This window comes from Cuculus canorus, chromosome 19 (genome assembly GCF_017976375.1).
Source record: "Cuculus canorus isolate bCucCan1 chromosome 19, bCucCan1.pri, whole genome shotgun sequence".
Classification (NCBI taxonomy): domain Eukaryota; kingdom Metazoa; phylum Chordata; class Aves; order Cuculiformes; family Cuculidae; genus Cuculus; species Cuculus canorus.
The window spans coordinates 5,550,507-5,576,858 of record NC_071419.1 but is presented as its reverse complement, the minus strand read 5'-3'; the positions used below and the strand labels follow the sequence as shown (position 1 = coordinate 5,576,858).

Sequence of the window (26,352 nt, the reverse complement as noted above, 5' to 3'; positions counted from 1 at the left end):
CCTCCCTCCAGCCACCCCCCACCCCCGGGGAGGGGAGGGAAGGAGGGGAGAAAAGAAGGGGGGGGCTCCGACGGCTCGCCTCGCTCCGGCAGCCCCAGTCTCCTCGCCAACGTCAGGGAGGTCATTAATAACCAATTAGGAGGGTCAATGAAGCTCATATATAGCCGGGCGAGAGCCGCCGAGCGGCACGGAGCCCGGCCCGCCGCCTCGCCCCCATGATGGGCTCGGTGCTGCCCGCAGAAGCCCTGGTGCTCAAGCCCGGGCTGAAGCCGCAGGGGCTCTCCCTGGCCGAGGTGATCACCTCCGACATCCTCCACAGCTTCCTCTACGGCCGCTGGAGGAACGTCCTGGGCGAGCAGCTCTTCGAGGAGAAGAGCAGCCCCAAGACCGCCTTCACGGCCGAGGTCCTGGCTCAGTCCTTCTCCGGAGGTAAGTGGCGGCACCGGATCCCCCAGACCCCCCCGGCACCCCAGGACCAGCACCAGGGGCTGGGATGAGGCTCCTGGTACCCAGTGTTGGGATGCGAATCCTTGGATACCCGGGGCTGGGATGTGGCTCCTGGTACCCAGTATCGGGATGCGACTCCTTGGGTATCTGAAGCTGGGATGCGGCTCCAGGGCACCCTGTGATGGGATGAGGCACACGGTACTCTATGTTGGGATGCGATTCGTGGTACCCGAGGCTGGGATGCATGTCCTGGGTACCCAATGCTGGGATACGGTACCCGGTGTTGGGATGCGACTCGTGGTACCCAGCGTTGGGATGCAGCTCCCGGTACCCGGGGCTGGGATGCGGCTCCCGGCGCCCGGCTCTCCCCAGGCGTGTAATAGCAGTTGACTGGGGAAGAAGGGCTTTAAATTCATTTGGTTAACTTGGGCTTGACCTGAGAAAGTTCCCACTTAAACCGCGGGCTGGGGAGGGGGCCGGGGGGGCCGGGCAGCCCCGCATTCAGCCGCCCGGGACAATATCTTTTCTCTCGCCCCAGCATCGCCGGGGCGTCCCGGCTCCCTTTTCCCCCTCTCGGATTTCTGTTCCTCTCTTAATTTACCATGAAGGCTAATTCCATTTCCATTCACGATATGTCAACCATCTCATCTCCCCATTTTGTAAGAGGAATTCCTGGGCCCTTTTAAACAAGCCCTCGCACCATTCAGGCACAATGTACCGCTACAGCATTCCTAAAGGACTAATGAATTTAGAATTAGCAATTTCTTTCTAGTTGAGTTTAATGAATGCAGATCACTTTAACAGCATGACAAATTGCTGGATGGGCCGAAATAGACACCATTTAACCCCCTTTCTCAGCCCTGCTCCCTCGCCCGGCCCGGGCTGCTTTTCCCAGGTATCTCCTCAATGCCCCGGGGGGAACTTGTAGCGCTTTGTAGGAACCCGGTTGGGCGTTTAAAAAGCTCAGAGCCGGGATTTGGGCTGGGGCGGGCGAGGGGTCCCCGCTGCCCCTCCCGGCCGGGCCGGGAATTGGGGGGGGGGGTGTCCCCTGTTCCGAGCCTCTCCCACCGCCCGCAGAGGTGCAGAAGCTCTCCAGCCTGGTGCTGCCGTCGGAAGTGATCATCGCCCAGAGCTCCATCCCCGGGGAAGGGCTCGGCATCTTCTCCAAGACCTGGATCAAGGCTGGCACCGAGATGGGACCGTTCACGGGCAGGGTCATCTCTCCGGAGCATGTGGACCTGTGCAAGAACAACAACCTCATGTGGGAGGTAACGACATCCTCACACACACCCCCCAGCTACACCGGGGAGAGGCAACGACGGGGTGGCGGCGACAAGGGGCTTTGTCCAGTCCCCCCCGTGCCTCAGTTTCCCCATTCATGCAAGCTCCTCCAGGGCTGGTGAGTTTAGGAAACCCTTGGGTGGGAGCAAGGCCTTTTCAGCTCTCGCGTTGCAGCCAGAGGAGCCCCCAAATGCTGTTGTGTCTGATGCAGCAGGATCACACCCTGCCCTGTTCTTTCCCATCATGGTGAACCCCCTGGCTGGCAGCTGCCTGCACCCCACATAGCAGGTGAGACCAGCTCTGTCCCGTCCCCGCTTTGTCTCAGCCCTTGAGTGAAGCCACGGGGGGGATCTGAGCTCCCAGGACACCACGCATTAATGCCAGCCAGCAGAGAGGGGCTTTCCTCTTTTTATTTTGATTTACTGAGTATCAGACTTACGCTTTTAAATTATTATTATTTATTATCATTACAATTTTATGCCTAATAGAAACTTGACTCGCCTTTCCTGCCACCCTGCAAAGCACCTTCCCCTGAAGGTCAGGTCTTCCTCCTCCATCCAGGGATGCTCTTACTCCCGCTGGCAGCTGCAGGATGCTGATCAAGCCTTTCGGGCAGAGCTGGCAGGAAGGGGCTTGAGGCAGGGAGCTGGGTTATTGGGTGGGCAGGGGCTAACGGGCTACGAGAGCAGGGCATCCTTCCTCAGCCCCACTGTGGGTGTGTGGTCCAGCACCATAAGGAGGACGGGCTCGTGCATCTCGCATCTGCAGGCAGCAGCTCCTGGCAGGCTCTCAGCCTCCATGCCGCGCTGGCTTTGAGCTTGCCACCAGCCAAGGACTTGTTTCCCAGAGCTTCCCCAGCACCATGATCCCATGCAGGAGGTGGAGAGGCTTGGACCATGGTGGGCAGCATCACTACCAACTGCTCTCTTCCCCTCCCAGGTCTTCAATGAAGACGGCACAGTGCGGTACTTCATCGATGCCAGCCAGGAAGACCACCGCAGCTGGATGACCTACATCAAATGTGCACGGAACGAGCAGGAGCAGAACCTGGAGGTGGTCCAGATTGGGAACAGCATTTTCTACAAGGCCATTGAGGTAAGCAGGGGGGAAGCAAGGCAGTTGTAGGAGGGAAGCAGAGCATTGAGATCCCCTCCCTGCTCCGCCAACCCCAGACCCGCCCTTGTTCTTTGGACTGGTGCTGGGACATTTGTGGGACCACAGGGTGGCTTAGCAGTCCTCGGCACCCAGATCCACCAGGACAGGTAGGCAATGCAGAAAAGGACCATTGCATGGGCTTTAGGGAGTAGGAAAGTGCCCTCTCTGTGCCCTTTTAGTGAGCTCATGCAGTGACATGTTAGCAGAGGGAGAGCAAATTCTGCCCGAAGTTTGGGGTGTAAAGCATGAAAAGTGCTACAATCCTGGCTCAGACGGGGCTTCGAGCAGGAGCAGGGCTTTGTTGATCTCTTGAAAAACAGGATTTTTGTGCAGAACCAGCTTCCCTGTAGCAGGGAAAAGTCTGGGGACATCTCTGAAACCAGGTGCTGAGCGCAGGCTGTGCCTGACTCTGCACAGCTTTTGCCCCGAAGTCACAAATGGCTCAGGCTGTAAACAGAGCATGAGAGTAGGATCAGGGCTGCGGGAACCAGGCAGGGAGCCGCAGAGCGGGCAGGGTGCGGCACTGGTACAGCCATGCTTTCTCGGGCTTTCCATAGTGAAAGGGGAAGAGACTCATCCTGCCCAGCTCATCAGTATGCTCTGGTATGAAGCTCTGATGGGTGCTGGTCTGGCAAGGAGCAGGGACAGGCACTGGGTCCCTGTGATGCCCCAGGGCACAGGCTGCCACGCTGACGGTTGAAGTCTGGAGGTACCCACAGCTCCCTGCAGAAGATGGGATGGAGATGGGCGTCCGGCTCCCTGGTGTTATTGATGCCAAACGCATACAAATCACGCGGTGCCACCGGTTTGACAGTGGGGACCCACACTGCTCATGCTGTGTCCCCATAACCCGATGCTGTTGTAGGTGCGAGGAGGGGGTAATTTGGGGCGGTGTCCCCGTGCCACTGCTTCAGTCCAGGGTCACGAGAGGGAACATTTCCCATTCCAGCCCAGTCCAGCTCTGTAGGGCTGCCCCTTTCCAGTACTGGGTCCAGAGTTTTGCATACTCGGGAGTGTGGGCTCACGTGGCTGCTTGTAGCTGGGAGAAGGTCTTAACTGGGAAAGGATGTAAGTGCAGCTCCCTGCATCTGTCTGGGCTCCTGCGCTGACTTACAGAGGAGCAGATGCTCAAATGCTCCAGGGCACAGGACCATGGCCCAATCCTGCATCGAGCCAGCATCACGGCTGGGATTGGAATCGCTGCAGTGGGATGTGAAAGGCAAGTAGCTGTCTGAGAAGAGAACAGGTATTATCTTCTGCTGCAGAAGAGGTCCCGTGCGCCTCTTGGGGCTCTGTCGCCTTTCCCCATGCAGCGCTGCAAGAAAGAGCCCCAAGCGCTCTGTGCTGCTCTCTTCATCCTGGACGCCCCCTCTGTAGGCTTCAGCTGTGCCCAGTTTTAAGACCTGATATTCTTGTGGGCAGCTGTGCTGGTTGGGACAGCAGCTTTAATTACTTTTTATTGCTTTTTATTGTGGTTCTTAAATTATGCAAAGAAGTAAAATAATTCAAGGTAGCTGTGGTGTCATTAGGAACACAGCCGTGTTTCTCACAGCTTGCATGTGCATAGATGATGGAGCAGGTGAGCCAATATTTGGGGAGGTGCAGGTAGAGGTCCCAGAGAGTCACCGCCAATCTGCAGGCTTGCTCCCGGGACAGAAGCAGCGAGTGCCAGAGCAGGATGGGTTTAATTCCCTTGGTACAAGCAGCAAAGTTGAAATGTTGACAGTGCTGAATCCCGAGTGATGGGGAGGTGAATGTGGGGGCGAGGGTGCCTGCTGTCACAGGGTGGTGTGTTCCTGGGCACGGCAGGTACCCAGCTATGCTCCTGCTCCCACTGGGTCGGCACGGATTCCTCTGTGCCAGGAGGAGCAGAATGGGCCAGGGCTTTCCGTGGGAGAATGTGAGGAAGGGAGGCATGGAGCGTGTGAGGAGCTGAGTCACAATCAGACACAACAGGTCAAGGTTCTGCATCTTTTGTGGGCTCACTATTCCCTCCTGTGTCGATGGAACATCCCTGCAGGCACACACATAAGCAATCCAAAAACAATTGCTTTTCAAACTCCCTGGGGTTTGTGAATGCAACACGAAAAGGAAAAGCAAGAGAAGACTTTTCCTTTTGCCGTCCGTCTCTGCTCATTAATCCTCTAACATGAGGCACACAAATATAACATCTCGGACCAGAACGAGCTCCTGCCCTGTTGCCCGCTGCTCCTGCCTTGCCGCCTCCCTCACCACAAATCCTGCATGGAGAGCACGGCATCAGCCCGAGACCAGCTGGAACAGCCCAGTCTCAGGCAGGGTACTCTAACACCGACCTGAACTTAGCGGTGCCCTCTCTCAGCAGCTCGTGTGTCCATCCGGGGGCACTGTCACCCTCTGTCCCCAACCAAGCCATGAGGTCTCTGCCACCCTCTGCACAGCCTCCTGCCCTGTGCCTGCAGCATCCCCTCCTCAGTGGGCACCACGAGCTGCCCGGCCCCCGTCGCTCTGTTTCTGCTATGCCACGACTCCAGCCTAATATCTCTTTTCACCTATACACCTCACAATCAGATTTATTGGGTGCCTTTCTCACTGCTGGCCTTTACTCTTTTCTTGCCTTCTGCCTGTTCACACCCTGACTAGGGCTAGTTTTTTTTTTCCCCACCCTCTTCCTCAGCAATTCCCAATTGCCGCTGCTGGAAAATAAAGCGACTGCAGCAAGTTTTAGCCTTTGATCTAAAGGCAATGATATTCCTCAGGTGCAATTTAAATTGCTTTGGGGTGTATGCAAGAGTGCTCTCCTGCTACTGGCATAGGTGCTCCAGCAGAATAAAACATGCACGCACACACGTATGCAAGCATGTAATGTGCTTTATCCTTTCGGCAGCATTTTATTCTATTTGCTTCTATTAAAATAATTCACTTTCTGTTAAGAGAAAATGATGCAGAGAAGCAGCCCCAATTTGGGGTGCAAAATGATATCAACTTCCCCTGCCTCCCAAATTCCTACTCTGCAGCCCCAGTGAGATCTTTATGCAGCTGGACACTTAAAAATCTGAAATCAATATGCTTCCAGTGCTTAAAATCGGGCACGTTTTTAGTCCTCGGGTGATCTAGCTTACAACCTGTATTTCATGTGACTGATGCTCTTCTTGGGCTACTCTGAGTATGGAAAACTGTCCTCCGAAACAGGCGACTTTCTCATTTCTAAATTGGGTTCTCCGCACTGGGGACCACAAAGGAAAAAAATCCACGCATGTTTTTTACGAAGGGATGCTGTTATTAGTGTTGTTTGAACTAGTGTGAGAGCATCTTTCCTCCCAGCCACAGCTGCTCTGCGTGGGGATGCCTGAACGGTGCTTCCTGGCTGCTTTCTCTGGGTGTTCTGGCAGTGCAGGAATATAGTGGGAACAACAGGAGAAAAAGTGCCATCATTTCAGGGAAATGGGAGCGTGGGTGGTGCAAAAGCCTTTCCCAGAACCTATAGATCGTCTCCATGGGCTGCTGCACCAGGGCATTGGTGGGGGATGTAGGCAGCATCTTGCGCCCGAGCCACACTCCCTGTGGCAGCCCTCAAGGATGCTGACGGTTCCATCCAGAGTTGAAACGCACCAAACCACGGTTCTGTGTCATGACTCCCTGCTTTGGTCTCTGTCTCTTGTGCCTCGCTGCAGTTCATGGGTCTACAAATGGCTTATTTCTCTGTGTCCTCATCTCCCCAAGCTGCAGGGATGTCTGTGTCCTTCACTCCAGAGACCCCAGCTCTGTCTGTGGGCTCTGTAGACATTTGTTTGCCTATTATTTGTGGTCCAGCTTGGGGGAGACCATGGAGCAGCTCTGTGCCAGCAGCAGATGGTGCTGAGCTGTGCCACTGCATCCAGGGTTGCCTCCTGGGCTGCACTGTGTGCCCAAGGAGTGCTGGGGACCACTGGCAGGTTCCAGAGGCAACAGGGTCTTGCAGGAGATGGGATGTGGCCAAGGTATGTCCAAAGCAACTGGCTGAGGGTGCATGTTCATCACCTCTCCCAACACTCCCACCTGTATCTCTCTTTCTAGATGATTCCTCCGGACCAAGAGCTGCTGGTCTGGTATGGGAACTCCCACAACACCTTCCTGGGCATCCCGGGTGTGCCAGGGCTGGAAGAGGAGCAGAAGAAGAACAAGCATGGTAAGTAACATTGGAAACAGTCCTGGGTGCAGCATCCCTGCCCATTCTGCATTCACCCTGTCCCCAGCTCTGAGGCCATGCAGTGAGCGTGGGGCAGGGACATCCCAGGGGATGTGTCAGATCCCCCGGCTCTCTGGGGACAAACACAGGGACTACAAGACAGATCCATACAGCCTGAGCAGGCCCCCAGTAATTCAGGGTGTCACGTCTGGGCTAATTTGCCCACAGCCGTTGCTGGTGTGGTGGGTGCCTGACCCAGCTGGGTTGGGAGGAGCAGGGCAGGCACGCGAGCAGGAGGAAGGCGCCCCAATGCACCACAAGTGGATGCAGCTGCCTGCATCCCCTGCATTTAACAGATCTTTCCCCAAATGGCTGTAGCAGGAGGGTTTTTTCCCCCCTGGGCTTTCACTCCCAGCTTGTTTTGGTGTTCCCTGAGGTGCTCTTTTGTAGGCAGGCAGCAGAGCTCTGGGCACTTTTGGGGGATGCTGCATTCAGAGCCAGACCCTGACGTTATCTGTGATTGCCAGCACTGCTCCTCACTTCAAGGGCAGCAGGTCAGAGCCCAGCAGAGCAGAGGAAGAAGCTGGGACCAGCACAGGGATGACATAATGCTAAAGGGATGACAGTGATGCTGCTAAAGGGCCCAGGCTGGGGACCAGGGCAGTGGGGCTGCGGACTAGGGGTTCCTGCACTCCCTCCCTCCAGCTCTGCTTGCAGCACAGGGTGGGGAAAAGAGTTTTTTGTGCCCATCTATAGGGGAAACGCGTTGGCTCAAGTGTTCCTCCTCACCTAAATTTGTGTGAGTGCCTTCCCAGTGCTGGCTTGACCCAAAAGCCCAAAGTGCCAGCCTGTGACCCATCTCTGTGCCCAGGCTCGGGGGGCATCTCTGTGCCCGGGATGCGCTTCCCTGCCCACAGGCACCCTCAGCAGGCAGAGGAGCCAGCAAGGGGGCATGGGGTGGTTATTCAGTCGGGGAGGGCTGAGCTGCCGTGCTGGAGGGCAGTGCCTGACCATCCCCTGTTGTCCCCAGAGGACTTCCACACGGTGGAGACGGGGGCCAGCACGACGGGGCGCATGCGCTGCGTCATCTGCCACCGCGGCTTCAACTCCCGCAGCAACCTGCGCTCCCACATGCGCATCCACACCCTGGACAAGCCCTTCGTGTGTCGCTTCTGCAACCGCCGCTTCAGCCAATCCTCCACCCTCCGCAACCACGTCCGCTTGCACACTGGCGAGCGTCCCTACAAGTGCCAGGTTTGCCAAAGTGCCTATTCCCAGCTCGCCGGGTTGCGGGCACACCAGAAAAGCGCCCGCCACCGGCCCCCCAATGCCTCCCTGCAGGCTCACTCGCCGGCCCTGCCCGTACCCCATCCTGCTTCCCTGGCCCACCACATCCCCACCATGGTGCTGTGAGCCCCGGCGTGGCAGGGGGTTTTTTGGACAGCAAAGACTGGCACTGAGACATGCCGTGAACAGGGGGTGTTGGCCCTTGGCAGAGCTGGAGGGCAGAGGGAGGGCTGCTTTGTGCATTAGAGGGGAGTGCTGGGTTGTTTTTCCAGTGTCACCTTTTCCGTGGGGTTTGGCAGGCTGTTCAATGAGCAAGGAACCACCCCCAAGCTCTGGAAGCTGTCGGTGAGAGATCCTCCCCGAGGAGATGCAGTGTAGGGTGGGCTGCTGGTCCCCAGGGTTGGCAGGGGGGAAGGATGAAGGGACACGGTGGGATGTCCTGCTTGGATTTGCTGGTGGACTGGGGGAGGGCTGGGGCAGCCTAAAACCTGGTCCTGGCTGAGTCATGGCTGGGTTTTACGGACAGAAGAAAACCAGCTTTTATCCTTCCTCCTCTGCTCCAGTGAGCGTCCAGCAGAAATGTGCACCCCACTGCCACAGCACCATCCTGGCCACCCCAGGGGCAGCTTTGGCCCTGGTGGCTCTTTCCAAGGGACACATTTCCCTCCTCAGGAGCCCTGATTCAGCAGACGGTCCCATTTCATCCCCCACATCTTCTTGCATGCCCTCCTCCAGCCCAAGGCGTGCGTTGAGGTTTGCCCCACACCTCTCAGCAGTGCCATGGGCAGAGAGGACGGTCCCAGCACGACGTGCCAGCTGGGAATGCTCATCCACAGGCAGGTTTTGTGGGGAATCCTGTGCTCTGCCGGGCTGTGCCTGCTCCAGCTCTGGGAGCATCAGCTCCTCCAAGCCCTGAGGGAACATTCCGGCTGTTATCACACTTCTGCTGCCCTCTGGGGACAGGGAAAACCAGTCCCTGGGCCAGCTCTGTCCCCAAGGACAACTCTAAGCGCCCTCTGGAGTTCTGCCACATGCAAGAAGAGGGCCGTGTATCATAAAGCTTAAAAGAAGGTATTCTACTATTAATTATAAGTCTAAGATGTATAAAGTTCTCACAAACTGTGTTTTACTTCCAGAAAAGAACCGAACTGTCACTTTAACTTTGTAAATATTTATGTAAACATTATTTACAAAACTTTGATATTATATATTATTTGATTGTATATGTACACAGTGTAAATACATTTGTACCTCTCTCTTGTATTCTAAATAAAAATGACTCGGAACATTTATCATTTAGAAGATGGATGGTTTGGAGAGATTTCTTTAGGGATGTGCTGGGGGCAGGATGCAGGGGTTGGAATGAGTAAATAAGGAGATGTAGCATCTTCTGTTGGCCCAAAGAGCGTGGTTGGGAAGAAGGAAGATCAGTTTTGGGGAAAACAAGCCCTTTGGCAGGTCTGAAAGAGAAGGGGCAACTGCAGCTTTGGTTCCTCCCTCCTTCCACACATAAGATGTCTATCGGAAGCAGCTGCTCCTGAACATCCTTTGATACATTCCATGAAACAATAGCCTTATTCTGGCTGTGATTTGGTACAGGTGCTGGTCTTGCTTGACACAACAGGGTTTGGTTTTGGTCTGGAGGAAGCAAAACATCTGCTGAAGGTCACTGCTGGCAGCTTTTTCCTTGATGTTTTCCCAGCAGCTCTGAGCGCCTCACTGCCGGTTGAGTTAAATAAATAAAGCTCCTACACCAACACATTATCTTCTGTTGGAATGGCCTTGCCAGGGGAGGGGCGAATCCTCTCATCTCTTGGAAATCATAGAATAATTTGGTTTGAAAGGGACCATGAAGGTCATCCAGTTCCAACCTCCTGCCTTGGGCAGGGACACTTGCTACTGGATCAGGCTCCATGACTTCTCTGGGCAGCCTGTGCCAGGGCCTCCCCACCCTCAGAGTGAAGAAATTCCTCCTTATGTCCAGTCTAAATCTGCCCCTCTCCAGTTTATCCCCATTCCCCCTCATCCTATCCCCACAGGCCTTTGTGAACAGCCCCTCTCCAGCTTTCCTGTAGCCCTTTCAGGTACTGGAAGGTCGCTATAAGGTCTCCTCAGAGCCTTCTCCTCTCCAGACTGAACAACCCCAACTCTCTCAGCCTGTCCTTGCATGGGAGGTGCTCCAGCCCTTGGATCATCTTTGTAGCCTCCTCTGGACCCGTTCCAACAGCTCCACCTCCTTCTTATGTTGAAGATTCCAGATTTGGACACAATACTCCAGATGAGGTCTTACAAGAGAGGAACAGAGGGGCAGAATCCCCTCCCTCCCTGCTGGCCACGATGCTTTGGATGCAGCCCAGGACATGGGTGGTTTCTTGGCTTTGAGCACACATTGTAGGCTCATGTCAAGCTTCTCATGGACCAGCACTTCCAAGTCCCTCTTAGCAGGGCTGGTCTCAATCCCCCATCCTGCATTGAAACTTGGGGTTGCCCCAACCCAGGTGTGGGATTTTTCCCTTGTTGAACCCCACGAGTTCGCACGGCCTCGCTGTGTGCAGCCTTTCCCCGGCTCCAAGGCAGGGTCAGGCAGAGCTGGCTCCCAAGCTCCAAACTAGCAAGAGATTTGACTGTTGTGAGGTTCGTAACAACATTAAAATGAGTCCCTGGAGGCAACAGAACATGGACAAGATTCCTGGGAAAATTTATCCATGTGCATGGAAGGGGAAGCTGTCCCAGCTGTTGTCATGATTGATGGAGATCACCCCCTCGCGTTGCCCAGATCTGATAAAGGGTGTTTGCTTTGTAAAACTCCAAAACGAGCCTTAAGAGAGTTTATTTGCCGGCATTTTCAGTACCGGGGTGGGTAAGGCAACCTACCCGCACTAAACATGGCCGCCCTTTCACTAGCTTCCCAACGCAGCGAAGCCCACATGTTCCTTTCCTGCCAGGAACCAAAATGGCCGAGCAGCCCCGCCCATCACCGCCGCCCTTATTCAAGATGGCAGCCTCCGCGCCTCAGCCGCGCTCGCCAGCACCCAACATGGCGGGCGGAAGGCGCTTCGCTCACGTGACCGCTGGCGCTGCGCAGCCAAGATGGCGACGATTAGCATGAGGCTGCCGGTGGCTCGAAAGCCCGTGGGGCCAAGCGCGTCCCGGGGCGGCGAGAAGCACCTGGTGGCGCCGGGGGACACGATCACCACCGACACGGGATACATGAGGTAGGGCGGCGGTACCGAAAATTCGGCAAATCAGCTCCTTACGGCTCGTTTTGGAGGTTTAGGGAGTGGGAGAGTTAATTGATGAGTTTTCCTGCAGCTGGTTTGTGTGTTTAATTGTCTTGTCGTATAAATTTGTCTTGTGGCAAGAGAGAATCGTAGAGCCATAGAATCGTTCGGGTTGGAAGGGACCTTAAAGATCATCCAGCCTGGCCTTGAACCCCTCCAGGGATGGGGCAGCCACAGCTTCCCTGGGCAACCTGTGCCAGGGCCTCCCCACCCTCACGGTGAAGAAATTCTTCCTTATATCAAGCCTGAATCTGCCCCTCTCCAGTTTATTCCCCCTCATCCTATCACCACGAGCCTTTGTGAACAGCCCCTCTCCAGCTTCCTTGTAAGCCCTTCAGGTACTGGAAGGTTACTGCATGATCTGCTCGAGGGCTTCTCTTCTCCAGGCTGAACAACCCAACTCTCTCAGCCTGTCCTTGCGTGGAAGGTGCTCCAGCCCTCCGTCTTTGTAGCCTCCTCTGGACCCATTCCAACAGACGGTCTCCAGACATAGATAAATAACTTGAAAGAATATGATCATAGAATTTTGATCATAGAATCATAGAATAGTTTGGGTTGGAAGGGACCTTAAAGATCATCTAGTTCCACCACCCCTGCCATGAGTAAGGACACCTCCCACTAGATCAGACTGCCCAAGGCCCATCCGACCTGGGCTTGAATTGATTCGCTTCATTGTCTTGTAAGATATTTTAGGTCAAGAGAGAACCTGGCTTGGGCTGCGAGGCCTTATTGACATGCTTAATTGATTTGTGAGATGGAGTTGTCTTGTGTCAGGAGATAACCTCATCTGGAGTATCGTGTCCAGTTTTGGAATCCTCAGTATAAGAAGGATATGGAGCTGTTGGAACAGGTCCAGAGGAGGCTACAAGGATGATCCAAGGGCTGAAGCACCTCTTGTACAAGGCCAGACTGAGAGAGTTGGGGTTGTTCAGCCTGGAGAAGAGAAGAATCCTCAACTCTCTTCACTGTGAGAGTGATGAGGCACTGGCACAGGTTGTCCAGGGCAGTTGTGGCTACACCATCCCTGGAGGTGTTCAAGGCCAGGTTGGATGGGCCTTGGGTAGCCTGATCTAGTGGGATGTCCCTGCCCATGGCAGGGGATTGGAATTAGATAATCTTTATGTCCCTTCCAACCAAACTATTCCATGATTCTATGATTCTATTCTACATAGGCAACATGTATTTTCTATGCTTACAACCAAATAAATACCAACATGGGTATTTTCTATGCTTGCAACATGCTGGGAGAGAAATGCAGGGTGTCCCTGCCCATGTCAGAGGCGTTGGAAATGGATGGGCTTTAAGGTCCCTTCCAACCCAAACTATTCTATGATTTGATGATTCTATAACCTGAAGGGAGTCTCCAGACGTGGTTGGATACCATAAAAAAATAAACATTCTTTAAGGACTTACATGGTTCTTTGTCTAAAACTAGTATATCTACCTGCTGCTCTTGTAAGATGGATGCCGTTTTTAGAAGGGCATCGAATTCAGCGCCGAATTGTAAAATAAAAATATTATTGCCTTTGCTTCAAAGACTTTGTCCTTTTTAATATTTTAGCAGTTAATAAGTGTTTCTCGCTAAAGTAAGCACCCTTTATCAGGGCTGGCCAACACGAGGGAGTGATCCCCATCGATCCTGTGCAGCGAGACGAGCTGGGACAGGAGGGATTTTCACTTTAATGCATATGAATAAATTCTCCCAGAAATCTCTTACATATTCTATTGCTTCCAAGGACTCATTTTAATATTATTATGAACAGTCAAATCTGTTCTTTATTTGGAGCTTTGGCTCCAGCTCTGCCTGACCTTACCTTTGGGCTGGGGAAAGGCTGCACACACACGGGATTCCAGCAGACACCTCTGTTCGGCACAGATCACACCGAGCATGAGGCGCTATCACTGACAAGTGATGGGGATGTGCTCAGGCGCTCCTCATGTGTCTTCTCTCTCTGCAGGGGCCATGGCACCTACTTGGAGGACGAGAAGCTCATCGCCTCGGTGGCCGGCGCTGTGGAGAGGGTCAACAAGCTGGTGTGCGTCAAAGCGCTGAAGACAAGGTGAGCGCAATGCCCTACACTTGTGCTTGGTGTGAGATCTGCTGCTCCACGCTGGTGAAACCTCACCTGAGCCCTGCATCCAGCTCTGGGATCCTTAGCGCAGGAGGGACATGGAGCTATTGGAGCAAGTCCAAAGGAGGCCATGGAGATGATCCAAGGGCTGGAGCACCTTCGGTATGAGGACAGGCTGAGAGAGTTGGGGTTGTTCAGCCTGGAGAAGAGAAGGCTCTGGGGAGGCCTTAGAGCAGCTTCCAGTACTGAAAGGGTCTCCAGGAAAGCCGGGGAAAGGTTCTTTATCAGGAACTGCAGGGACAGGACGAGGGAAACAGTTTTAAAGTGGCAGAGGAGAGATTTAAATAAGGTCTTAGGAAGAAATTCTTTACTGTGAGGGTGAGAGGCACTGGCCCAGGTTGCCCAAAGAAGTCATGGCTGCCCCGTCGCTAGAGGTGTTCAAGGCTGGGTTGGATCGGGCTTTGAGAACCCTGATCCAGTGGAAGGTGTCCCTGCCCATGGCAAGGGAGTTGGAACTGGATGGGCTTTTATGGTCCCTTCCAACCTAAACCATTCTATGATGATCCATGCGGTGTGAGACTAGCCATAGGCCCAGCACCCAGATGCTTTCTTGGGAGGATGAGGCATTTGACGAGCTGCTCTTTCTCTGTCCCGTTTCCAGGTACAATGGTGAAGTTGGCGACATTGTTGTGGGGAGGATTACGGAGGTAAAGCTCAGTTTTTCTGTATGTGCCATGGAGGAGGAGGGTGGCTGGCTGCCAGGCTGGCATGACTCTGTCTGATGCAGAGCCCACTTGGTGTTCCTAAAAGCACTTTAGTGTCTGTGGACAGAGGCACTGTGAGTATGTGGGGTTTAAGCAAGGCGCAGGTGGAAGCAGCCAGCAGAGCTGTCTGTTTCATGGAATTGTTTAGGTTGGAAAAGACCATTAAGATCATCGAGTCCAACCTTAACAAGGCTCAGCCAGCTGCAGGACCTCTCACTCTGCTGAAGGGCAGTTTTTGAGTGTGTATCAACAGATTATTTTTCTTCTTTAGGTTCAACAGAAGCGATGGAAGGTGGAAACCAATTCCAGGCTTGATTCAGTCTTGTTGCTGTCATCTATGAATTTACCTGGTGGCGAACTGGTGAGTGTAGTTCATACAGAACTGTGCCAAAGCCCTGTCTTCTGCTTCCTTAGCAGAAGTGGAGGTTCTGGGAAGCTCTGGGTAGCTGGGAAGCTCTGGGTAGCTGGGAAGCTCTGGTGTCCTTCTCGCGGTTAGTTGGAGCCCTTCTCGCAGGCAGTTGGAGCCCTTCTCGCAGTTAGCAGAACAGTAGTGTTGGGGTTTGTGTCTGTAGTACTTTGATATCTTTAACTCTCAGTGTTATCTGGACATATCCACTACAGTGGTCTGAAGATGTGCTACTCTGCCTGGTTTTCCTCTGGTGACCAGACTCCATATCGCAGGGCATCCTCAGGTCACCCCACTATGCAGGTTTAACTGATGTTTTCTCATGCTGAGCTGCACATAACTTTTCTTGTGTTGTGCATTTCAGAGAAGGAGATCAGCAGAAGACGAGCTTGCCATGAGGGACTATCTGCAGGAAGGGGACCTCATCAGTGTATCCTTGCACTCAGGAGAGCCAAGGGGCATGGGGAGAACAGCCAGGCCCGGCAGCGAGAGCTCTCTGCCAGGGCAGCCAGCAGCTGTTGGCTCTGGGCAGCTTTAGAGACCTTGTTTCCTTAAGTGACGCTGACAGGCAGAGGTCCAGTCCATATTTTCTGATGGGGCTGTGTCACTGCACACCCGGAGTCTGAAATACGGGAAGGTAAGTTGTTCAGAAGCACTCTGTCGTGGCCTGATTCTGCTCCAGTTGGCCTTTTAAGGCCTTTTAGAAAGATTTTTAAGAAAAAAGCTCTGGAATAGAGCAGGATGTTGTTATAACCTATTCCTGCAGGGTAGGAACAATCTTAGATCCTGCGTGAGAGCACCAAGTAGGGTTTCCCCAAAGCAAGGAGTGCCCTTGAGTTGCCCTTTGAGCTGCTTGCTTTCCTTGGCCACAATTACAGCCCATGAGTTCTGTTTCTCCCCACTAGACGCTTGGGAATTAAACCCTGGGGAGAAAAATGTGAAGTTCTGACTCAAACTTGATCACTCCTTTTCTGCAGGCTGTTGCCTCTGTGACTTGTTTCTCTCTCCAGGGCTCTATTTTAGGCTTTATGCAGTTGGCATTTATCTCTGGTTTTGTGCATTGAAAGAAGCCAAGGGGCCACTGGAGCGTAGGCTGCAGTTCGGGATTACCAGACCAAGGGTATTAGCACTTAAAAGATGAAAGCAAAGTGTGCTCATTGCACAAAGGGTGAAGGACAGCGATTGGATTAAAAGGGGAAAGTGTTCTGCTAAATTGGGCCTCTCGCTCCTCGTTTTTCTGCAGGGATGGTTGATGTGTAGTTACGATCAAGATATTATTAACATTTGTGCTAAGCACTTAGAATATTCTTCATCTTCAAAGGGCTGCACAGGCATTAGCTAATCCTCCCAGCACTCCCAGAGGCAGGCAGGTTTTATGTTCGCTGTTTCACAGCAAAAGGTGTTAAAATTGACTGGTTCCTAGTCCAGGAGCGGAGTGCATGTTGGTGACTTGATTCTTTCTACAGTGTCTCATGTATCTTGTGCTCAGTCTTATGGTCTCCTCTTCAGCTTGGCCAGGGTGTGCTCGTCCAGGTCTCACCCTCCCTTGTGAAACGCCAGAAGACTCACTTCCATGACTTGCCCTGTGGTGCATCTGTGATCCTCGGCAACAATGGTTTCATCTGGATCTACCCAACTCCAGAGCAGAAAGATGAAGAGGCAGGAGGCTTCACCACCAACTTGGAGGTGAGGGTTCAGGGAAAATGATGAACCTTCTCCTAACGGAGGAGTTTTGCTAGTCTAGAGCAGCCAAGAGGCACATGAATAATCTGAGACTTTTAAGATTTGGTATTAGGTTTTTGGCAAAACTGTTTCTTTGCAGTAGGCTTGCATTATTTCCCTGTTTATTCATGTATTTTCCTCTGTCCTTCTGCAGCCAGTTCCCTTATCTGACCGGGAGGTGATCTCGCGGCTCCGAAACTGCATTGTGGCTCTGGTTACTCACAAGTTGATGCTCTTTGACACCAGCATCCTGTATTGCTATGAAGCTTCCCTTCCTCATCAGGTATAGAAACCAGTGCTGCTTACTTTATTCCACACTGTGGGGAGGGAACGGAAAGCTGCACCAGTTGCTGCTGAAGTCTTTGAGTTGAGTGGTGGGGCTTCTTTTGACTTTGCCTTGGACCCTCTGCTGTGATAGTCGTTTGACCACAGCCCTCTAAACTCATTTGCTGCTCGTTGCCGTTTGCCAGGGATCGTTGTGTTTGTGCAGTAGTAGTTGTTGCTTTTTGGTGCCAACGTTACTCTTCTTCCCACTCCAGATCAAGGACATTCTCAAACCAGAGGTGATGGAGGAGATTGTTCTGGAAACCCGACAGAGACTGCTGGATCTGGAGGGATAAGACACAAAGCCTGAAGCACTCATTTGGAGTCCGAGCATGGCAGCTTTTGATTCTCAGTATTTTTTTAGTGTTCTAGTCCCTAACATTCATTCCACACTTCAGAAACCACCAAAATTCCTCATTTTAATGTCTAGGATATCTCCTGAGCCCTTTTAGGACAATAGTACTGAATAGTACTTACATGCCTAAAGGCTTACTGCCTTTTAGTGCAGCAGCCTGAAAAATATCTGACCTTCATGAAGACACAGATGCAACTAGGACACATCTCATAGCATTTGTTGCTGTGTCTGGTGCCCCTGAACTTTGTGCAGGATGGTAGAGAGGAAGGGATGTGTCTTGTGACGTTGCTCACTCCCCAAAGGCTTTCTAAATGGTTTTGTTTTTCCTTTACTGTGATGTAGGCCTGCCAGTCAGTCCTCTGACTGACAGTGTTTGTTTCTCTCTTTAAGACTGCAGGTTGCAGGTACAGGTGTTCAGAGGGCGGGAGTATCCACACCCTTGCTAAACACATTTTAGGTCTGTCTGTTCATAGCTCTGTGTCTCAAGGGGATGAGATTGGGTGTGGCATAATGAGTCAGGAGCCATGGGCGAGCAGTACCTTCTCAGCTTGTGTGTATCTTGCTGAGCTTCTCTGAGGAGGCTCTGATATTGTTTTCTATTAAGTATTTTACATTTCAATAAATTTTTTTAACAGGTCAGTCCTTCAGGGCTGTGTGCATTAGCTTGTCTTTCTCCAGAATGAATTGAGTCTGGCTGGAAAGCTATGGTTAGCTCAAGTTCCTTTGTGCCAGGACACTTGGAATGCTTGCAGTGTCCTCTTATCCTCTCTTCAGCTGTTGCTTCTCGTCCCATTCAGGCAGGACTTGACCTTCCTCTTCAGCACATCTTCTGTGCAGAGTTCCTCTGTAAGTAGATTGCCTGGTGCTGTTTGCAGTGGCGCTCCCAACGTTGTTTCCCTGCAATATCCCATGGAGAGGCGAGTCATGCAGCAGCTTTGCTTAGAGAATGACAGGGACCCACTATGACCCTGGTGGAGATCCTCAGGCCAATGGTTGGAGATGGGTGAGCTCAGCCAGGCGCTGGTGGTCAGTCACTTGCTTTCTCTGTGCTGAATGGATGTTTAGGTTTGCTTTGAACATCCTCTCAGATCTCTGGTGCTATAGAAGAGCCATTTATGTGATATATGTATTGTGTATATATATTGTTTGTGTTGTATTATTCCTGCTTACACTGCAGTGCTGCAATTCTTTAATGGGCTGAAAAAGCAAAAAGTCTGCCCTAATTGTCCCGGAATCTCATTTTCTCGCAAATTCTCTTGCCTGCTGGAGGCAAAAGGAAAAATTCTTTGCTCCGTCTTCCCCTGGGAACTAGAAATACCCTTTGTTGCTTCGCATGTGGTCCCTACTGCTCTGACTGCCATCCAGAGCAAGCACTAGGTGGCAGCTGCAGATCGTATTTGCAGTATTTCCCTTCCCGAGCAGCTCTGCCTCACTGCCCTGCCAAACGGCAAAGGCTGGCTGGGTGTCTGCCACCAGCACGGCTGCTTCAAACTAGAGCATTATGGAACTCGGTGGCTAAGGGCAAGCAAGAACACAAGCGATCCATTCTGCTGCTGCACAACTCAAGCTTCTGCCTGTGCTGCTGCTCTGTAATAGTACTTTACTTCTTGGGGATATTGGTGAAGTGCTCCACACAAGACCCAGGAACTGTTATTTTTTTTTTAGTTTAATGGATATTCCCTAAGAGCCGTTGCAACAATCACATCCTTGAGATGACTTGGGAAATCTGAAAACTAAAGCTTGTTGGTGACCCTATGAGTTCTGAGAATGAGGCTGGTAGCAGTGTTATCCACAGCTGCATGGACAGGAACAGTCCAGAAAGGCTAAAAGCTTTAGCAGTCTCTGCATCTCTTAATTAGAAAAGTGCCTTTCTTTTTCCCTACCCCACAGCTGTAGTTGAGCAGCTGTTTATCTTATTGCCATATGGAGAGAGATGCAGGGATTTTGGCTGTGAGGCTTCGAGGTATAAGCAGATGGGGGATATATGAGCAATGAGATAATGTATCTGATGTTCCCTTTTTTTTTAAAAGCATTTTTGAAGGCTGATGGAGAGGTCTGTAGTTAATCCAGTTGATCTCTGCATCTCTGCCACTTAACCAACTCTGTGTCAGGCAAAGGGCAAAAGGGTCAGGAGACTGTACTTTGCTACCACTGAGAGAGATTTGATAGCTGGAAATAGATCTGCTGAACTCAAATGCAATGTGCTTCTCTGTCTTCAGGCAACCTCTCTGATGGCACCTAACAGGTCAGAAAGGAGTGTGGGGGTTATGAGGCTCTGGAAAGCGTAGTTGGTAATGTGGTGAAAATGTGCTGAGGAAGCGTGCTCCAGAGATGGTTCATTTGGAGTTGGATCATGCTCACGGGTACCGAGCACGAGCTGTCAGACTGCAAGGTGAGACAGTGCCAGGTTCTCATTACCCAGGGAAAGGGTGCTGGTGTCTTTGCAGCTGCTGTGTGGGCTGCACAGATGACTTGTTAGCTTTTTTTTTTCCCCCATCTCTTTTTTTTTCTTCTTTCTTTCCCTCTCCATAGCAGTCAAACTGTGGTCTATTTCCAGGCTTCTTATGCTGCTCCTCTCTCCCCATTGTGACCCTTTTTTGTTTATTTATGCTCGATAAATGAGTACACAACCTGAAAAAACATGAGCTCAAGGTCTGGATGGCTTCAGCTCTGCTCTGAACTGCTTTCTGATTCCTCTTTGCTGCAGCATTCCTGGTTTTGGCCTTGGGGCCTGTGACTCATCCAGTTCCCTCACTCCCAAATACCTGGTACTTCTGTTTTTGAGCCTAAGATCAAGAGCACCAGCTGGGTAAGGTTTAGTTAATTGATGTTTTTTGATGTGGAGGGAACTGAGGGTCCCGATATTTTCCTCCCTGGCCACGAGGGGTCATTGCCACTCTTTGTAAACTCAACCAGCACTGTGCCAAGCCCAGACTTAAATTCTGTGACAAGGCTTCAGCAAGAGCTTTGCTGGTCGTTCCTGCAACCCCATCAAGCACAGCTTTCTTTGCAAGCCAGCAGGCAACAAGAGATGAGAGTGACAAACTTGCCTGGGGAGGGAGATGCTTCCTGAGCAGTCTCAGTGTCTAAGAAAGGTACCAGGCCAGCTGCTGATACTCTTGATTGGCAGAATCCCTGTAACTTTTCTCTCTCTCTTGATGAATGTTGATGGCCACCAGTGCTCATCCATCTCTAAAGCAACTGCATGTGCTGCTGGGGCTCATATGGAGAGGTCTGAATTATCCACATTCAGTTGTGACCCACAGTATGGCAAATGACTTTTCACCAGCGCTCAGCAGAGATGAGTGAGGAGTTGGATGTGGTCTGGAGGAGGGTTGGCAAACACAGGAGGTTCTGGCATTTCAGGTAGGAGGGGGAGTCGGGGCCCTTTGTTCCACAGGCAGGTCCACATGAGAAGGTGGGCAGGCTATATTAAAAATGCCTTTGAAACAGAAAGCACTTGAGATGTGAAGGACGCCAGCAAAGCAGTGTCCTCCTCAATTCTTGAAATAGCCTGTGGAGTTTTGCTAGCAATTTCTAAGCAGGAAGGGTGAAAATGAAGAAACTACGGTTTCTCTGGTTTAAGAACAAAAACATAGTTGAAAGGAGGGTGAGAAAAACCTAACAAGTATTCATTTTTACATGGGGAGCTAAAATGGCCATGCAGGCATTAAAGCAGCTTAGAGCAATCTGATGGCTTTGGGCAGCAGTGTCCCACAGTGAGGAGCCTGTTTGTGAACCAGCTGTAGCGCCTGCCTGTGCTGCGTACCCCAGGGTAATGCATGGCACAGGCGTGCTTCAAAGTGGAGCTAATAAATATAGTTCCCTTGCTGGTAAGTGCTGCCTGCAGAAACGAGAACACAAAATCACTCGTCTGTAGAAACGATTTTCCTGTTTCTTGGTGCCAGTGTTTGATTCATGTACTAATATGAAGAATGGGAACCCCTCCCTTTACTCCCAGTGATAACCTTTGGGAATTGAAATCTGTGCTAATGGGTTATTAATCCAATTACTGCTGCTTATTACGTTACTTCTCTGTCATCCACATGCAGTTTCGCTGTTTGGTTGAGGAGAGTGCTATAAATACAAAGCTTTGAGCAGACCCTAGAAGATACTGAAACCCCACTGAGATTATAGGCAGTCTTGAAATGTTTATCTCAGGTTCCTGAGAGTTGCTAATTAATATGCTAAGGTTTACTATTTGGTAAAGAGGTTGAAGCTATTGTTATGGAGGAAACGTCACAGCCTCTGTTGGGTGTAACAACCCACACTTAAATGAGGGTAAACAGAAAAAGGTATTGAAATTTCTTTTATGCAATATATGAGATGTACACAGGCCAAACACAAGGCTCAATTGAAGGAAACAGCCTGTCTTTTTTTTTAATTTATTCTGCATTTACACTCTTCTGTCTCTGTCTTCTCTAATAGTTTCTGAACCCACTGGGTAACTTCAAGTTTGTTAATGTGAGACAATAGCATTCACAAAAACTGGCAGCAGGGCAGGGGGTAGAAAATAGAAAGCCCTTCAGGAAGGAAAAGAGGATGAATATCTTGCTAAGGTATTTGAGAGTGACCAGCTGGCCTATCTGCCTGTGTCCAGCCCCAGATTAACTACAGCACTGCTTTGGGAAATGCTTTTGGAGCAACTGCTGAATTGGGGACTACTGTTAAAGAACCTTCCCTACTTTGCTGCTTATGATTGCAGAGCCATCAGAAGGAATACCTGACTGTTGACCTGAGTGATAAATTCACCTAGTCTGTTAAATGAAAAGTACATTCATCTGCATAGTTCTCAGGTGAGGGAGAAGCGTCTCTACAGCCTGTATTGGCAGAACAAAAGTCCTGCTTATTTGCAATTACTTTTGCATGTTTTAGGCAAGATCTTCTGAGTATCAGGGACCTGTGGTAGTCTTCTGGAGTTCACTAGGCTTCAGTGCTGCCAGGGTAGGAGAGATTATCTAGGATGCTCCAGTCAGACCCAGAAGGGAGTAACTGTTTCAGTAAAGGGTGGTTGATAATGGTTTTGGTAACAAGTTTCTCTCAGGCTGCTCAGCCTGTGTTGACAGACAGCTTTTTTTTCCTCAGTTTCCTTCAATCGGTGGGAGCTGAGCAGGGGATTAGTTCAGCGCAGTGAGAGGCTGATCATTACTGAGATAAACCTGGAGAAATTCTGCTGAGTTCAAGAGATGTGACCCTGGATTTGTCTCAGCATAATGTACCAGAATTTCTCTCTCCTCTGTGTGTGTAGCACAAACAGCCTCAGTACCAGCAATTTGAGTCACAGATGGAGAAATCCAATAGAAATGGTTTGGGTTCAGTCTCCTGGCTAAGAATTAGTGCCATAGCAGCAGACGAGTACAGCAGAGGTGGAGGTTCCCATAGGGCTGTATGAAGTGCTACATTTAAGATGCTGTTGTTGGAAGATAAAAAAATACGTGTTTGCCAGGGACCTTGGATATGGTGTAGGAGCCATGGAGTATGTTTGGATTTGTCACAAGGGAGGAGCTGGTATAAACAAGCCACTCTGTGTCCAGATGGCTGCCCTGAGCAGGAGGCTACTGCACAACATTGCATTTGTGTGCTCTCCCGTTGTTGAGTGGGAGCAACCACAGACCTTTGACCAAAACAGCCTGACCTCAAGCTGCTGCCCCAGCCGTCTTCTATTCCCAAGGTGAACCAGAGAGCATACGAGAAACTAAATATCTTCAGCGTCACAGTCTGCGCTCTTTAGCTCCAGCAACACTCATACTGCACATCTAAGGTCTCCACAATGAAGGCTGAAGAATCTGGGGTTTAACTTCATCTTTGTGCCAAATGGTGCATGAAAGTAGATCAGTAGAATGTTTTTATTGTCACATTCATTGGCCTCTATGGCTGTTTATGGTACTAAGTTTCTTATGAATGCTGTCAGAGCATATGCAGAAGTAAAGTGCTTTGTGCAAGCAGAACAACTGATCCCTGGCTGTGGAAAAGGCTGTGCACGACGCTGACCCAGTAAGGATCTCTTCTTCCCTGTCCATCTCTGCAAGAAATCCTGGGTCTGAAGCTGGCCAGGGGCTTTGAGACCTGTGTGCAGGAGCAGGTCTCTAGCTGGACTGAGGGCCAACAAGCTCTCCCCTTCAAACTTAGGGGGAAACAACTTGTGTGGCCCTTGCCAAGGGGTAAGAGATTTAACACAAGCTTTCTGGGTCCTGGGGTAGCGGTTGCTAGTGATGTTATACTAGCAAATCCATTTTCCACCTGTCATTTCCACTGTCTTCCTTTTCCTCCTGCATCCCTCATGGGTCCTCTTCAATTTCCCTCATCTCTCCCTTTGTGCTCTCTCCATCCACCTCATCTTTCCCCTCAGGTCCCTTCACGGCACCCCTGTTTTCATCATGGCTTCACCCTGGAGACACCTTTGTGACCCTGTTCCATCATCTTCCCCCTCACCCTCTTTCATTCCCCATTCTCCTCAGGGTTCCCCCAGCCCCTGCTTGGTCTCTGTTCCCCTCCAGGCTTCCCTCCATCTCCTCAACCCCCTCATGGACCCCATTGCCCCAGTTCCATGGGGTTCCCCTTCCCCTCCTGGTGGGTTCCTGCCACAATGGTGGGCTTGACCCGATCACCCCAGCTCCCCTCACTGTCCCATATGTCACCAGTTCCCCCAGGCGCCCCTTCCTGGCCAGTTCCCACCAGGGTGGTGGGCAGGACCCCATTGCCCCAGCTCCCCCTGGTTTCTTGGGGCACCTCTTGCCCTCCAGGCCAGTTTCCACCATGGTGGTGAACTAAACCCTATTGTCCCAGTTCCCACTCCCCAATGGCTGGTTCCTGTTGGCCCCATTGTCCCCATTCCCAGTTCCTCTTGGTTCCCGCTGTGGGTGCTGCCCCATCTCCTGGTTCCCGTCAGCCCCATTGCCCCATTCCCAATTCCCCTTATGGTGGTGCTGCCCCATCTCCCCATTCCTGGTTCCCCTTCCCCTGCCGGCCAGTTCCCATCAGCCCCATCACCCTTGGTTCTCGCTAGGGTGGCGGACACTGCCCCATCTCTTGGTTCCCATTGGCTCCATCTCCCCATTCCTGGTTCCCCCTGCCTTCTCAGATGGTTCTTGTTGGCACCACCACCCCATTCCCGGTTCCCGCTATGGCAGTGCTGTTGTCTCCTGGATCCCCGCTTCCCATCGCCTCCACCTCCCCATGCCCGGTTTCCCCGCTTCCCATCGCCCCCACCTCCCTGGTTCCCACTACAACGGTGCTGCCCCCATTGCCCCGGTTCCCATCGCACTTGTTGCCTCGTTCCTGCTTCCTCTTGGTTCCCGCTGTGGCGGTGCTGCCCCATCTCCCGGTTTAGGAGAATGGTTTGGGTTGGAAGGGACCTTAAAGCCCATCCAGTTCCAAGCCCCGACATGGAGAGGGATATTCCACTGGCTCAGGCTGCCCAAGCCCCATCCAGCCTGGCCTTGAACACCTCCAGGGATGGGGCAGCCACAGCTTCCCTGGGCAATCTGTGCCAGGGCCTCACCACTCTCATGATGAAGAAATTCCTCCTTATGTCCAGTCTAAATCTGCCCCTCTCCAGTTTATCCCCATTGCCCCTCATCCTATCACCACAACCCTTTATGAACAGTCCCTCTCCAGCTTTCCTGTAGCCCCTTCAGGTACTGGAAGGTCGCTATAAGGTCTCCCCGGGAGCCTTCTCCTCTCCAGGCTGAACAACCCCAACTCTCTCACCCCGTCCTCGTACGGGAGGTGCTCCGGCCTGGTTTCCCCGGTTCCCATCTCCCCATTCCCGGTTCCCACTGTGGCGGTGCTGCCCCATCACCCCGGTTCCCCCTCCCCTCCCAGCCAGTTCCCATCGCCCCATCTCCCCATTCCCGGCTCCCCCTCTCTTCCCGACCGATTCTTTTCGCCCCCATCTCCCCATTCCCGGTTCCCCCTCTCTTCCTGACCGGTTCTTTTCGCCCCCATCTCCCCATTCCCGGTTTCCCCTCCCCATCTCCCCGTTCTCCCCGCGGCTACGGGCGCGCCCCTGTGCCGGTCCCCCTCCCAGCCGCTTCCTGTCGGCCCCACCTCCCGAATCCCCGGGTTCCATCTCCACATTCCCCGTTCCCCGTCCCTTCCTGGCCGGTTCTTTTCGGCCCCCCCTTCCCCCCATTCCCGGTTCCCCCTAGAGCAGTGCCGCCCCATCTCTCTATTCCCGGTTCCCTCTCCCAGGCGGTTCCCTCTCCCAGGCGGTTCCCACCGCCCCCATCTCCCTATTCCAGGCTTCCCCGTCCCCGCGGTGTCTGCTCTCCCCGCCCCGTTCCCCGCTCACCCCCCCCCCTCCGCTGTGGCGGGCGGAGGAGGGGCCGGAAGGGGCCGAGCCGCCCCGCGGGCCGGGGCCGGGGCTGCCGGGGGTTCCGGGCCGAGGCTCCCGCGGCGATGCGGGCGGCGCGCTGCCCCCGGGCTCCCGCCACGCGGCCCCGCCTGAGCGCGGCCCCGACACCCGCCCCGCCGGCCCCGAGCGGCGCCGGCCCTGGGGCAGGGCGGTAGGAGCGGGGTTGCGGCGGTAGAACCGGGATACGGGCGGTACAACCGGGGTACAAGTGGTGGAACTGAGGTTCGGGTGGTGGTAGAACCGGGGTGAGGGCGGTCGAGCCAAGGTTCGGGCGATAGAACCGGGATACGAGCAGTAGAACCGAGGTTCGGGTGGTAGAACGGGGCTACAAGCGGTAGAACCAGGATACAAGCAGTAGAACCGAGGTTCGGGTGGTAGAACCGGAATACAAGCAGTAGAACCAGGATACAAGCAGTTGAACCAAGGTTTGGGTGATAGAACTGGGCTACAAGCAGTAGTACCAAGGTTCGGGTGGTAGAACGGGGCTACAAGCAGTAGAACTGGGATACAAGCGGTAGAGCTAAGGTTCGGGCGATAGAACCGGGATACAAGCGGTAGAGCCAAGGTTCGGGCGATAGAACCAGGATACAAGCAGTAGAATCGAGGTTCGGGTGGTAGAACCAGGATACAAGCAGTAGAACCGAGGTTCGGGTGGTAGAACCAGGATACAAGCGGTAGAATCAAGGTTCGGGTGATAGAACCAGGATACAAGCAGTAGAACCGAGGTTCGGGTGATAGAACTGAGCTACAAGCAG

At 52.6% G+C, this 26,352-nt stretch overlaps 2 protein-coding genes across 2 annotated transcripts; both read left to right on the top strand.

Annotated features, from left to right (window-relative positions):
- The first annotated feature begins 215 nt into the window (after window positions 1–215).
- Window positions 216–8,443, top strand: PRDM12 (PR/SET domain 12). The gene is made up of 5 exons (XM_009569471.2): window positions 216–429; window positions 1,525–1,715; window positions 2,668–2,823; window positions 6,919–7,030; window positions 8,061–8,443. The coding sequence occupies exons 1-5, from the start codon at window positions 216–218 to the stop codon at window positions 8,441–8,443; spliced, it is 1,056 nt and encodes a 351-aa protein (XP_009567766.2).
- A 2,950-nt stretch (window positions 8,444–11,393) lies between these two features.
- Window positions 11,394–23,267, top strand: EXOSC2 (exosome component 2). Its single transcript, XM_009569472.2, has 9 exons — window positions 11,394–11,532; window positions 13,557–13,658; window positions 14,332–14,377; window positions 14,706–14,795; window positions 15,205–15,270; window positions 15,409–15,477; window positions 16,350–16,526; window positions 16,717–16,845; window positions 17,102–23,267. The coding sequence occupies exons 1-9, from the start codon at window positions 11,408–11,410 to the stop codon at window positions 17,180–17,182; spliced, it is 885 nt and encodes a 294-aa protein (XP_009567767.1). The 5' UTR covers window positions 11,394–11,407; the 3' UTR covers window positions 17,183–23,267.
- Window positions 23,268–26,352: the final 3,085 nt, after the last annotated feature.